The sequence below is a fragment of the Stegostoma tigrinum genome, unplaced genomic scaffold, assembly GCF_030684315.1.
Source record: "Stegostoma tigrinum isolate sSteTig4 unplaced genomic scaffold, sSteTig4.hap1 scaffold_263, whole genome shotgun sequence".
Lineage (NCBI taxonomy): Eukaryota > Metazoa > Chordata > Chondrichthyes > Orectolobiformes > Stegostomatidae > Stegostoma > Stegostoma tigrinum.
Genome location: NW_026728194.1, coordinates 13,337 through 28,152, shown reverse-complemented (window position 1 = coordinate 28,152; position 14,816 = coordinate 13,337). Strand labels below are relative to the sequence as shown.

Below are 14,816 nucleotides of genomic sequence, written 5' to 3'. Positions count from 1 at the left end.
CACCCCTATTTCCCCTCATCCCGCTCCCTTGACCTGTCCCGCCTCCCCAGACTGACCTATCCCCTCCCTGCCTCCGTACCCATACTCTCCTCTCCACCGATCTTCTCCTCCATCCATCTTCCATCCGCCTCCCCCTCTCTCCCTATTTATTTCAGAAACCGCACCCCCTCCCCATTTTCTGAAGAAGGTTCTCGGCCCGAAACGTCAGCTTTTGTGCTCCTAAGATGCTGCTTGACCTGCTGTCTTCATCCAGCTCCACACGTTGTTATCTCGCATTCTCCAGCATCTGCAGTTCCCATTATCTCTCCAAAACAAAGGCTGCTGTCTTTCAAAACCCAATCTCAGATTTTGAAGATAGTCCTTACCCTGAAAAAATACCAAATATGTATAAAGTGGAAAACTGGAGGTGAAACCATTCAAAAAATTTTCATTGGCACAACAAATGTTCAAACTGTAAAAGCAGGTTAAGCACCTGTATATAAGCAAACTTTAAACAGACACTTACAGCCAACAAATGTGAGAAATAGCCATTTCTTGCTGGATTACCAATTTTGCTGTTGGGAAAATAGGCCTAGGCTTCGCAATGTACATTCAAACAAGATAGCACCCTCTCAGAACTCAACACTCACAGTCGTCGAGTTCTGTTTTCACAGGTTGGAGTCTAATAGCATCAAGCACAATACACCAAATCTTCTTTGGTACCTTTTCCTTCCATAAAACTGCTTTTAGTAGATGTGCACAGAATTCATTTTGTACACGTTGAACAGTTGCTAAGTTCAAGACGCCAGTTCCAGCACTTGGACTTGCATCTGCTTCATCATCAAAACAGAACAAAAATAAAGAGCCACTCCTTGTAAGTCACATTTTCCATTTTTAGTGACAAGGTGAAGTGCGAGAACTGCTCACTTGATGTTCAAATCTCTTAAGTATGTACCTATATATTTCAATTCTGTGAAATATGTGGAATGAGTTCGAGAGAAGGATTAATTTTGTTGCGCTGGGAGAGAGCTGGGACAGTTTAAATAGGTTGAATGGCCTCCTCCCATGCTAAAAATGTCCATAACTGTTCTTGGCCCTGCTAAATTCAAGTGGCCATCCTTTCATTGTAACTGTGAGACGCAGCATGTTACGATAGATGGCATAATGAAGAAATCCTTTGTTATTAATGAACTTTTCAGCACTCGGCATTCTTCCGAAGTCAAATGTTCGATATGTACCTGTTGCACTGACTTGGTTCCAAACAGTTATAATGTGGAGGTGCTGGTGTTGGACTAGGATAGACAAAGTAAGAAGTCACATGACATCAGGTTATAATCTGACACGTTTATTTGAAATCACACAAGCTTTGGGAGTGCAGTCCCTTCATCAGGTGCGGTCAGGGAGGAAAACACACAGACACACAATTCACAAGCAGACAGATCAAAACATCATACAACTGGTGTGAGTGGAGTGTCAGATAATAAGTCTTCATCCAGGATGTTTGTTTGTTTGCAGATATTTTGTTGAAGAAACACACAACTTGTAGTTACAGTCAGTGTGGTATCTTATAAATTCTTGCTTTTGAAATAAAGGTTAAAACTCTAAGACAGATTCTGAACACAAGCCTCTAAACTACAAGTCAGAGTCTGACCTGAGATGTCACCTTTTGTACATTCCTGTTGCGCTGCCTGATTATCATGACAACACAGCACTGACATGGACTTTATAAACGCTTTACTTGCCTCTGACACTCTTGGTCACCTGTATAGAGTTATTATCTGACACTCCACTCACGCCAATTCTATGATCATTTGATCTCTCTGCTGATAAGCTGTGTCTCTCTGTGGTCACCTCACTAACTGCACCTGATGAAGGGGCTGCACTCCAAAAGCTTGTGTGATTTCAAATGAACCTGTTGGATGACAAGCTGGTGTCATGTGACTTCTGACTTCAAACAGTTATAGAATGTGTTTTTAATCCTATCGTGACTTGACAATAAGTCAACTTCTTAAAATTTATAAAATGAGAATGTCAAGTGAAGTATGTCGAACCTTGAGCGCTTAAAAAAGGAAATATTACAACCATAGTCTAGTCAGACAGTAAAGACAGAAGGAATGATTTCATCGACTGTGTCTGACACCACACAATTAATCCCCCTGATGGAAGAAAGGTTGGCTGCGTTCTGTTTCTTCAGGAACATCCAGCTAGTACCACCTTACTACTGCTTGTTTTATTCATCTGGTGTTCCATCTAATTCCTTGCAGTCTTGGTCAAACCTTCATCTAATTTATTTAAATTTTCAATAAAATAAATTTAACTTTATATTCCACAATTTTAACATCTCCTTTTAAGGTTTGAACGGTTCACTTCGTACACTGCACATGTTGTGTCAATAATTGGAGAACATGGTGGAAAAATCAAGATATATTGACACGTAAACAAATGGCTAACTTCTGTTTCCTTGTCAGTGATGCCTTTTGAACAGAACATAAAGTTGCGCAACTATGTAGAGATAACAATTTAAAACTGGGAAGACCACTTTGTGGTCCCCACACCAATCTCTATTCACGACCTACTGATTGCATTACTCCGCCTTGGCAACAATGTAATATTACACTTGTTTCAGCACAACCTTGGCATCTTGTTTATCCCACGATGAACGTCCGACCACACATTCATGCAATCCCTAAAGCTGTCTCTTTACATCTTTTCAATCCTGCCTACCTGTCTTTTGTCTCGGCTCATTAGCAGTGAAACCTTCACCTGGAACTACTTCACTTCTGGACCTGACTATTCCAATGCATTCCCTGATGGAGACCCACATTTGTCCATTGAACACGTGAGGTCGTCGAAAACTCCACTGCCTGAGTCTCAACTTGAACCAATTCCTATTCTCTGTACTTTCTACCTGACTGATACCATTAACAGTAATTTTATTAAATTCTCATTTTTGTTTACAAATCGTTACTTGGCTATGCCTATCGCTATTTTGGTAATCTCCACCAGTCCAACCATACTTCAGGATATCTGCACTCGTCTAATTATGTCCTCTTGCCCACTCTTGATTTTAAACGGCCCACTACTAGTTGCCAAACATTGAATTGTGTCGGCTTCAAACCCAAGAAGAGACTTCCTGCACCTTCAGCGAGCAAACTCACATCCAGAACCTCAACCCAAGCAACAAATCCTCTCAAAACTCGCTAACTTCCTACACCTCTTCGCCTCTGTACATTTCCTCTTTTAAAGCACTTTTTCAAACAATCCTCTTTCATCAAGCTCTTGATCATCAGAACTAACAACTTAATAAGGCTCAGCTGTATTCTGGGATCGTTAATACTCCAATCAGATGCCTTCAAAGTTTCCCTCCATTAAAGAGATTTTATAAGCGGTTGAAGTCATTGCCAAGCAGAGGGGGACGAATTGGGGAGTTATTTCAAAGAGCTACGATATGCCAAACGACCTCCTTCCACACTGGCCAACTCTGATTGTACAAAAACAAAAATGATTTTCAGACTTGGGAAGATCCCTCAAAAATGTCACAAGTAACTAGCTTTTGGGCAGAGTCGAGCTGCTGAGATGATAGACCAGGATTTAGGGGTACCAGGAGTGATAATATGCTGAACACAATCAAATTTTGAGGTTGTAGAATGATGTGGTCTTCGGCATTTTTGACACTTGGACCATTTTCCTTCCTTTCCACAGAACAAGTCAAATAGCGGCAGCACAACGTTGCATGGCCGCTCAAGCTTGCTCCACCGTCGATGATGATTGTGGCTGGTCTTCCACATCAATTAAACTTTTGCTCATATCTTATCCTCTTTTCAAAACATCGATCTATTCACGTGTAGTATCCCTCTCGCTAACTTAATGAGAATTCATTCCAATCAATGAACTCCTAACGCTGACCCACCCCAGGTCAAAAAATTCAGCTGAGATCAGGAACTGATCTCGCCTGTATGGCTGAGCTGGCTTTTAAAAAGTTTGCCGGTGAGAAAGTCCCAGTGAGAAACATTCATTAAAAAAAAATAATTGCATGGATGGCTCTCCAATCCTAAACTCTATTCAAATTCAGTTGGCTTGTGATGCAGACTGATGCCCTGCAGAGAGGGCTCAATTGCCATACCAGTGAGCTTACCACAAAGGGTCTTCGCCTCAACCCCTCTACTTCCCTGAGGCATGGTGATCTTCAGGTTAAATCATAACCAGTTGTCTCTCTCTAAGGAGTCGCCAAATGGCGTGCTAAGACTTTACCTTGAACCCTGATAACATGGCAACAAGCAGATAACTCAGCTGATGTCACTGACTAATAGAATCCTCAACTATACTAATATTAACCATGTGATATCATCAGAAGGCATGCTCAACTCAGTTTTAATTTGAAAATTAAGTTAACAACCATTCAATCAATATTACTCAAGTACTCATACTACTGATCGTCTCGATACAACATTGTGGTTACATCTGTTCATAAGTGAAGTGTAATGTAATTGCACTTACTGTGCTTTTATCAAAGTGATCCTGCAATGAGTCAATAAGCAGGTCACTCACAGGTTGCCAATCAGTGTGGACCCCCTCAGCTGTTATCACATGAGCCTCAAGATCATCCAGAACTTTTTGCAGTTCTTGAAGTTTCTCCAACGCCTTTTCCACCTGTTTCTGCCAGTTGCTACCACGGATTTTCAGTTGTTCCCAATTTTCCTTCACTTCTATTGACTGTTTGCGGACAGCTTTGGCAATTCTCTGGGCTCTCTCTTCCGGGGCAGGTTCTGGAAATATGGAATGCAAATAATTTATCAACTATTCATGATTTTGATTGATAGATTTTCTTTCTAATCCCCTTTCCTTTAAAAGGTCTCTCTGGACTTTCTCCTGAAATTGGGATATATAGTATAAGACGAAAGATTTTGGTACAGGCACATCAATGATAAATTCTGTAATTAGCTGGCAGGTCGCGGAGCCGTTAACAGAGAATCACAGAGAACCAATACAAAGCCAAATAAAATTCTGCAGATATTTGAAATTTGTCACTACCAAGGAAACTTTAAAGAAGGAAAAGGATTAGTGACTAAATGGGTACAAATCTCAACAAAAGATTTGAAAAATCCTTTCAGGATATCTTTCATAGCTATGAGACAAACATCCAACACAAACCAACTTTCATCTTTCAGGACTGGCAAGTTAGAATGATAAACCCAAAGTCTACCCTGCATAGTTCGCTCTAGAACTCACTTCATGGGGTTGTTAAGAGATGTAGAGATAACAAAGTGTGCAGCTGGATGAACACAGCAGGCCAAGCAGCATCTGAGGAGCACAAAAGCTGACACGTTGGGCCGAGACCCTTCATCAGAAAAGGGGGAGGGGGAGAGAGTTCTGAAATAAATAGAGAGAGAGGGGGAGGCGGATCAAAGATGGATAGAGGAGAAGATCGGTGGAGAGGAGACAGACAAGTTAAAGAGGTGGGGATGGAGCCAGCAGAGGTGAGTGTAGGTGGGGAGGTAGGGAGGGGATAGGTCAGTCCGGGGAGGACGAACAGGTCTCCGGGGCGGGAAGAGGTTAGGAGGTAGGAAATGGGGGTGGGGTTTGAGGTGGCAGGATGGGATAGGTGGGCTGGTTTTGGGATGCGGGAGGGGGAGGGGTGATTTTGAAGCTTGTGAAGTCCACATTGATACCATGGAGTGCAGGGTTCCCAAGCGCAATATGAGGTGCTGCTCCTGCAACCTTCAGGTGGCATCGTTGTGGCACTGCAGGAGGCCCAGGATGGACATGTTACCTGAGGATTGGTAGGGAGAGTCGAAACAGTTCGCGACTGGGAGGTGCAGTTCTTTAGTGCAAACTGAGCACAGGTGAAGCGGTCCCCAAACCTCTGTTTGGTTTCCCCGATGTAGAGGGGGCCACAATGGCAACAGTGGATACAGTCTGCCACATTAGCAGATGTGCAGGTAAACATCTGTTTGATGAGGAAATTCTTCCTGGGGCCTGGGATGGGGGGGAGGTATCAGGACCAGTGAATTTTAAACGTTGTGATGACAACATTTATGGATATGCAGGGAAAAGTGCTGGGTGCAGTGAGTGCTAGAGGGGAGTGTGGAGCGGATAAGGGGGTCACCTAAGGGTGGTGGGAAAAATGTCTTTGGTGGTGGGGTCGGATTGCGGATGGCAGAAGGGTCGGAGGACGACGCATTGAATCCGGATGTTGGTGGGGTGGTACGTGAGGGTGAGGAGGACACTGTTTTGGTAGTTATTATGGGGTGCGGGTGTGAGGGATGAGTTGTGGGAAACGCGGGTGACACGGTCGAGGGCGTTTTTGACCACTGAGGAGGGGGAAGTTCCGGTCCTTGAACAACCCTCAACAGTTTCTCTTTCAATTCCTCCCACTTCCTACAGACAAAGAGGGTGGCCAGGGTAGCCAAATGGGCCCAAGCGATGCCTGCCTCTTTGGAGGTTACATGCAACGCTCCCTCTTCCGTACCTACACTGGCCCTCAACCCCACCTCTTCCTCCGTTACATCGATGACTGTATCGGCACCGCCTCGTGTTCCCACAAGGGGCTCCACTTCACCAACACCTTCCTCCCGAACTTGAAGTTAACCTGGACAATCTCTGATACCTCTCTCTCCTACCTGGACCACTCTATTACCAACCACTGAGAAACAAACATCCATTTCAACTCCACCAATTCCCACAGCTACCAAGATTACACCTCCTCTCACCATATTCCTGCAACAATTCATCCCCTATTCCCCATTCCTTTGCCTCTGCATCTGCACTCCCAGGATGAGGTATTCTATTCCCGTATATCTCAGATGTCCTCATTTTTCAAAGACCACAACTTGCCCCGCTCTGTGGTTGATAACGCCCTCGACCGTGTCTCCAGCATTTCCTGCAACAAATCCCTCTCACCCAACCCCGCAACAACAACCAAAACAAAGTCTCCCTCGTCCTAACGTACCACCCCACCAACCTCCGGATACAACGCAGCATCCTTCGAAACTTTCAGATTCTCTGGGAGGCTACGGAGGTGGTGGCGGAGCCTTTGGCCTTGATCTTTGAATCCTCATTGTCTACAGGTTTAGTACCAGAAGGCTGGAGGGTTGCAAATGTTGTGCCCTTGTTCAAAGAGGGCAGTAGAGATGACCCAGGTAATTATAAACCCAGTGAGCCTTCCGTCTGTTGTAGGAAATGTTTTGGAAAGGATTATAAGAGAGAGGATTTATAATCATCGAGCAAGCACCAATTTGATGGGAGATAGTCAACATGTATTTGTCAAGGGCAGGTCGTGTCTCACAAGCCTCATTGAGTAATTTTGGAAGGTGACCAAGCACGTGGATGAGGGTCGGGCAGTTGACGTGGTGGACATGGACTTCAGTGAAGCCTTCGATAAGGTTCCACATGGTAGGCTATTGGAGAAAACATGGAGACATGGGATTGAGGGAAATTTAGCAGGTTGGATGAGAAACTGGCTTTGGCGAAGGAGGCAACCAGTGGTGGTTGATAGAAAATATTCAGCCTGGAGTCTGGTTACTACTGGTTTGTCTCAAGGATCTGTTTTGGGACCACTGCTGTTTGTCATTTTTATAAATGACTTGGACGGAGGCATTGGTAGATCGGTTAGTAAGTTTGCAGATGACACTCAAGTCGGTGGAGTGGTGGACAATGTGGAAGAATGTTGCAGGTGACAGGTCGACTTGGATGAACTGCAGAATTGGGCGGAAAGGTGGCAGATGGAGTTCAATGCGGATAAATGTGAGGTGATTCACTTTGGGATGAATAATAGGAAGGCAGAATATTGGGTCAATGCAAAGATTCTTGGTAGTGTTGCTGTGCAGAGGGTGTCCATCTATGTCGATCCCTGAAAATTGCCATCCAGGTTGATAGTGCTGTGAAGAAGGCTTACGGTGTTTTAGGTTTAATTGGCAGTGGGATTGAGATCCAGAGCAACTGTCCAAAAAACTGGTGCGGTCTCATTTGGAATATTGCGTACAGTTCTGGTCGCCCCATTACAGGAAGGATGTGGAAGCATTGGAAAAGGTGCAGAGGAGATGTTGCCTGGTCCAGAGCGAAGGTCTTCTGAAGAAAGGCTGAGGGACTTGGGTCTGTACTCATTTGAGAGAAGGTGGTTCAGAGGGGATTTAATAGAGACATACAAGATGATCAGTGGATGAGACAGGGTGGACAGTGTGGGTCTTTTTCCAAGGATGATGACGTCAGCTTGTATGAGGGGGCACAGCTAAACAGTGAGGGATAATAGATTTGAGATAGATATCAGAGGCAGGTTCTTTACTCAGAGAGTGGTAAGGATGTGGAACCCCCTGCCTGCCAATGCAGTTAGCTCAGCCACATTAGGGGCATTTCAACAGTCCTTGGATAAGCAGATGGATGATAATGGGATCGTGTAGGGGGATGGGCTTAGATTAGTTCACTGGTCCATCCACATCATCGCAATGAGCAAAAAAGCACACCGTTGTCTCTACTTCCCAGGAGGCTAAGGCAATTCCATGTGCCCACAAGGGCAGCTTTCATTGATGTACCACAGAAAGCATCCTATCTGGATGCATGTCACAGCACGGTTCCTCTAGCAAAACAATCCCAAATTATTATGGCTCCTGCCTTTCTTCTTCCAGGCAGAATTGGTTCTGCTTTGTCATAACTAATTTGGGAGAAAATCCACGCTCAGTCTAAGTTAATTCTTCCAACAATTCAGACACCATGGAATACTGAGCAATGAGTTGGTGTGTGAGAAAAAGAGCGCGAGAGAGAGAGACAGAGCGCGCGAGAGAGAGACAGAGCGCGCGAGAGAGAGAGACAGAGCGCGCGAGAGAGAGAGACAGAGCGCGCGAGAGAGAGAGACAGAGCGCGCGAGAGAGAGAGACAGAGCGCGCGAGAGAGAGAGACAGAGCGCGCGAGAGAGAGAGACAGAGCGCGAGAGAGAGAGACAGAGCGCGAGAGAGAGAGAGAGCGCGAGAGAGAGAGAGCGAGAGATGGGCAATGAGGGAGAGAGGGAGAGACAGACAGACAGAATAAGTGACAGAATGTGAGTGTGTGAGCACCTGCATCAGACAGTGAGAGATGTTGCTGACGTGGAGATAGTTGAGAGTGTCGATCACCAACAATCTCTCCTCGTCCACCCAGATCATCGCAATGGGCAAAAAAGCACACCAAATGTCTCTATTTCCCCAGCAGGCTAAGGTAATTTGGAGTGTCCGCAAGGTCAACTTTCATTCATGTACCAGAGAAAGCATCCTATGTGGATGCATGTCACAGCATGGTTTGGCAACAGCTCTTCCTACGACCACAAGAAACCTGCAGAGTCATGAACACAGCATCGTCCATCATGCAAACCAGCCTTCCATTCGTTGATTCCACCTCTACTTGCCGCTGCCTCGGGAAAGAAACTGACATAATCAAAGGCCCTTCTCACCCCACAAATACACTCTCTTCTCCCTTTTTCTGAAGGGAAGATGTAAAAAAAGTTTGTATACATGCGTGAAAAGATTCAAGAACAGCTTCTTCACCGCTGTTATTGGACATCTGAATAGGACACTGAAAAGCTTAAATCTAATTTTGATCTTGCTCTCTGTGCATCTTCTCTGTAGCTGTCACTATGTTCCGTTTCATGAATGCGCCTTGTTTGATATCACCTGTCTGTACTGCATGCAGAAGAAAACTTATCACTGTACCTGGGCACATGTGACAATGATGACTCAAATCAAGATAATAAAATCTGAGGCTGGATGAACACAGCAGGCCAAGCAGCATCTCAGGAGCACAAAAGCTGACGTTTCGGGCCAAGACCCTTCATCAGAGATGCTGCTTGGCCTGCTGTGTTCATCCAGCCTCACATTTTATTATCTTGGATTCTCCAGCATCTGCAGCTCCCATTAGCTCTGACTCAAATCAAATTGACTGTGTGCAAGAGAGAGGTGAGCATATGATTGTGCTCAAGAGTGCAAAGACAGTGCATGAAAGTGTGTGTGTGCGCACGACAGAATGTGTGTGCCAGTGACTGAGCTTGAGAGTGTGTGAAAGGGAGTTAGCACAAGAAGGGAGCGTTACAGCATGCATGAGGGAGTGAGTGTGTCTCTAAGTGTGAGTGAGCTTGACAGCAAGTGAATTTGCAAACCTAAGTGTGTGAGGGAGAGATTTGTGGTAGTGTGTGTGTACTTGAGAGTAAGAGCATTGGCAAAAGATCCTGCGACAGTGCATGCAAGTGTGCTACAGAATGTGTGCAAGACCGTGTACGACTGTGTGACGGTATGGAGTATGAATGAGTGAGAATGTGACAGAGTGTGTTCATGAGAGACTGTGTTCCTGACTTTTTTTTTTGTGTGTGTGTAGTGTGTTTGTGCATGAGGGACAGAATATGCATGTGCAACATAGTGTGACTGTGAACCTCTGTTGGTGCCTGTGAGTGATGGGGGAGAACAGGGAGAGGAGAGATAAAGACTGAGAGAGAGAGAGAGACAGAGAGAGAGACAGAGAGAGAGACAGAGAGAGAGACAGAGAGAGAGACAGAGAGAGAGACAGAGAGAGACGGAGAGAGAGGGAGAGAGAGGGAGAGAGAGGGAGAGAGAGGGAGAGAGAGAGAGAGAGAGGGAGAGAGAGGGAGAGCGCATGAGAGAGAGATGAGATGAGGAATTTGAAATGATGAGTGGTCAATACCTGGAGGAAAAAAAGAACAGTGTGTGAGTGTTAAGAGAAACCGCTGGATGCAATATGGAGGCTATTGTTTTATTGATTGTACTAAATGAAAAACAAGTGTCACCTCTCAGTGTTAGGGGACAGGAGATGTGCATTAGAGAAGGAGATATAGTCAGCCTTGTTGTGGACAGCAGACACGTTGCAAATGCATAGAAACTGACATTAAAGCTTTCTTGTCAATGTGTAAAGAGGTGAGACAAATATGACGAGTCAATATTGTACCTTTGCGCTCAGTAAAATCATGGAATCATGAATCAGAGAACCCTTACAGTGTGGAAACAGGTCGGTCAGCCCAACATGCCCACACTGCCCCTCACAGCATCCCACCCAGACCCATCCACCAAAAACTCACCTAACCTACACATCACTGAACACCTTGGGAAATTTAGCACGGCCAATCCACCGACCTTGCACATCTTTTGACTGTGGGAGCAAACTCGAGCACCCGGAGAAAACCCATGCAGGCACATGGAGAATGTGCAAACTCCACACAGAAAGTCACCAAAGGGTGGAATTGAGACAGTGGTGTTAACCAGAACCACTGTGCTCTATATTATGCGAATTCAGCTGCAAGCATTTTTTTTTATAAGAAGGGAAACTTACCATCGTCACAGGATTAAAGTGGTTTCAATCTTCTATCAGCTTTGAGAACCTTATCCATATCTGCCTTCACAAGGGCAAGGTGATGGTAACGGTGTGAGACCGGTTAGTGTGCAGCAGTTCGCCGTGCAAAACATTAACGGCACTTTCATTGCTTTTTTCCTAGGGGCATAACAGAAAGACAAGAACACGAAAAAATCCTGAAATCTTTCTCCAAATTTCAATCTCAAAGGGACCATCCGTTCCTCAAAAGTCATAACCGAACTGAACATGGGCCTCCTGCAGTGCCACAAATGATGCCACCCCAAAGTTGCAGGAACAGCAACTCATATTCCGCTTGGGAACCCTGCAGCACAATGGACATGGCTGACAGCTCTGTCAACCACGAATGCAAGGAATGCTCAGTTGAGCAAGAATGCAGACATGTCGGAATCCCTCCAGCAGAAGATGATATCATTAGAACAAATGGATCTGTCTGGACAGTCCTGTTTGTAGATTTTGGGAAGTAAGACTCTATTGTTTGTCATCAAGGATATGGTTGAGTGATCATATTCAGACTGAAGAGACCAAGAATGTGAGGCTGGAGAACGGGTGCAGAACCATGCCTCTCGGAATTCCTGTGCGTGTCTCTGCTTGGCTTGGGCTACTACGGTTACCTTGTCGCAGTGTCCTCTGAGAGGCGTGATTCTCCACCCATAATGCAACCAGCAAGCAGATACAATTGGACCCCCACATACAAACCCATACAGATCAAAACCGGAAATGACAGTACTCATGGTAACAGACCGGACAGTGTCAATTCCAGACAGAGTAGAATAACATCGTTTCATTGGAGGCTGTACTGATGATGTCACCGATCATGGTGACGAAACGTCTGAATGAGAAGAAGCCAGTTCGGCGAGCAAGTCCACAACCTCAATCAGAGAACTGGCTGTTTTGAACTACCTTGTTCAAGAGTTTCAGTTTTGATTTTGAACGTTAAATCTCGCTCCCACATAGGGATGGAGGATTACTGTTAACAGCTGCATTCTAACTAATTCATATCGAATCATTATTGTTTTGACCAGTCTTCGGGTCAGGCTCCCTCGGTGACTGAGTCTCCCAAATTGTTAAGTTCCCTCGTGAAAGACTCCCCTTCTTTACACACACAACTAGATCCACCTCAGTTGGTATGAATTAAGCTGATTAAAAAGGATCTTTGTCTTGTGGATACCTTCCTATGTTTCAGAAGGAGTCAAGATAACTCAGGGTGACACGGTGACTCAGTAGTTAGTAACGCTACCTCACAGCACCAGGGACCTGAGTTCCATTCCAGCCTCCGATGACTGTCTGTGTGGAGTTTGCACATTCTCCCCTTGTCTGTGTGGGTTTCTGCTGGGTGCTCTGGTTTCCTCCCACAGTCCAGAGATGTGCAGGTTAGGTGGATTGGCAATGCTAAATTACCCACAGTGCCCACGGATGTCTAGGTTAGGTACATTAGCCATGGGAAATGCAGGCTGACAGGGATAGAGCAGGGGAATGGGGATGGGTCTAGGTGGGATGCTCTTTGGAGGGTTGCTGTGGGCTTGTTGAACTGAGTGGCCTGTTTCCACACTGGGGATTCTGTAAAACTGGCTTCTCCTGAACTCGTGAGAGAGTGAGTTTATCAATTGCTAAATGCAAGAAGTCATAAGGCACCACAAATATGCACAAGTTAGAAACAAGAAATTTGCTCAAAAACCATAAAAGTTAAGAGGGATACGGATACTTCAGCCTTTGGATTGTTTGTGAAGAATATAAAGTGGGATGTTGTGGCCACTAAGTTGGGCGATCCCCGTAATGTTGATATGAATTCAGCAGTTAATTTTGAGATTCTTGTTGAAATTCTTTTGACCTTGTTTCCCTTTTGACATTGCCCAGGTTTGCAGAGCTCAGAGCTAGAGATTTTCTTTTCTTCTTACCTGCAGCATAGGGCGATGAAACGGCTGTCCCAGAGCCGTGACCTCCGCAACTCCTGAGACCACACGAGCACATTCGCCCAGACTGATACGAAAGAACTATCGCGAGAACAATACTCAGCGTGGTACTGGAAAAGACAGCATGTACAAACAGAAAACAGCTGTAAATAGTGTCAAGAGGTGAAATCAAGTGATAAAGCTAAATTCATGGCTCTTTGCTTGCGTGCTCATTGTATTCAGAACAAAATCAACAAATTAATAGCACATTTCTAAGTTGACGGGCATGATTTTATAGCTATTACAAAGACATGGTTACAAGGAGATCAACACTGGAGCTAAGTGCGCAGGGCTATACGACATTCCAAAAAGACAGGCAGGAGGGAAAGTGACTGTAAGCAAAGAAATTACTATGAGAGCAAGAAACGATCTTGGATCGGAAGATCTAGAATCCAATTTTATTTATTTGTTAATGGGAGGAGGACATCACTAGCTACGCAGTGTTTATTGTCCATCCCTAATTGCCTAGGGGACAGTTCAAAGTCAATCATATTGCTGTGGGTCTGCAGTCACATGTGGGCCAGATCATGTAAGGGTGGCAGTTTCCTTCCCTAAAGCACATCAGTGAACCAGGTGAGTTTTTCTGACATTTGGCAATGAATTCATGGTCATCATTATATTCTTAATTCATGATTTTCTTTTATATTGAATTCAAATTCCACCATCTGCTGTGCTGGGATTTGAACACAGGTCCCCAGAATGTTATCTCAGTCTCTGAATTAACAGTCCAGCAATAATACCACTGGGCCATTTCCTCCCCCATCGTGGAACAAGAAAGCCTGTAGCTGACTCCCACTTGGGAAAAACAGTGAACCAGGAGCTTCTTAAATGGGCGATCGCATCTCCTTACATTTTAAGACAGCCATGGATAATCAGGACCTTGTGGGAAGGGACGAAATTGGGGGAGGGAAAATTACATCAGTGTTAGGTAGGAGCTGAGCAGTATTAATTGGGAGGAGCTTTTATTGGTAGAGGTCAACATTTGATACGTGGGAGTTATTTAAAGACCTACTCTTCAGTTCAGAACTGGCCTATTCCAGGGAAGGAGGAATGACAAGGATGGCAATCTAAGGACATACGGACATAAGAAATAAAACAGGAGGAGGCCATCTGTCTCTTCCAGCTCATTCCGCTGATCTTTTTTGCGGACTCAGCTCCACTTACCCTCCCATTCACCATAACCCTCAATTCCTTTCCTGTTCAAAGATCTCTCTGTTTTGGCTTTCAAAACATTCAACAAGGGAACCTCAACTGTTTCAGTGGGCAGAGAATTCCACAGATTCACAACCCTTTGGATGAAGAAGCTCATCCTCAACTCAGTTTTAAATCTGTTCACACTTATTTTGAGGCTGTGCCCCCGAGTTGGAATTTTGCCCATCAGTGGAAACAATTTCCGATCCATTTGTTTCATAATTTTAAAAGTTTCTATTAGATCACCCCTCATTCTTCTAAATTCCAGTGACTGCAATCCTAGTCTACTCAATCTCTCCCCATACAGCAACATTTTTAATTCTGGAATCAGCCTCGTGAACCTCCTTTGCACCC

The 14,816-nt window shown here is 44.9% G+C and overlaps 1 protein-coding gene across 3 annotated transcripts; it reads right to left on the bottom strand.

Moving 5' to 3' along the window:
* Window positions 1-209: 209 nt before the first annotated feature.
* LOC132208043 (utrophin-like) lies at window positions 210-13,689 on the bottom strand. Of its 3 annotated transcripts, XR_009444157.1 has the most exons (4): window positions 13,218-13,689; window positions 11,281-11,439; window positions 4,528-4,745; window positions 210-366 (listed from the first exon to the last, which is right to left on the bottom strand). XR_009444157.1 is itself a non-coding variant. In XM_059643787.1 (3 exons), exons 1-3 carry the CDS (start codon window positions 13,288-13,290, stop codon window positions 220-222), a joined length of 489 nt encoding a protein of 162 aa, XP_059499770.1. In that variant the 5' UTR covers window positions 13,291-13,689; the 3' UTR covers window positions 210-219. The 3 variants fall into 3 exon arrangements, 2 of the variants coding, with proteins under 2 accessions (XP_059499770.1, XP_059499771.1); XM_059643787.1 differs by lacking the exon at window positions 11,281-11,439 and having other exon boundaries at window positions 4,477-4,745; XM_059643788.1 differs by lacking the exon at window positions 11,281-11,439.
* Between the last annotated feature and the right edge of the window lie 1,127 nt (window positions 13,690-14,816).

What these genes read in the sequence shown, in the direction of transcription:
- LOC132208043 (XM_059643787.1), bottom strand. Translation starts at nt 13,290, where the DNA reads ATGTGCTCGTGTGGTCTCAGGAGTTGCGGAGGTCACGGCTCTGGGACA. An exon ending in TTCATCGCCCTATGCTGCAG is followed by an intron (nt 4,746 to 13,217) that starts GTAAGAAGAAAA and finishes CCATATTTCCAG; the next exon opens with AACCTGCCCCGGAAGAGAGA. An exon ending in ATCACTTTGATAAAAGCACA is followed by an intron (nt 367 to 4,476) that starts GTAAGTGCAATT and finishes GTATTTTTTCAG; the next exon opens with GGTAAGGACTATCTTCAAAA.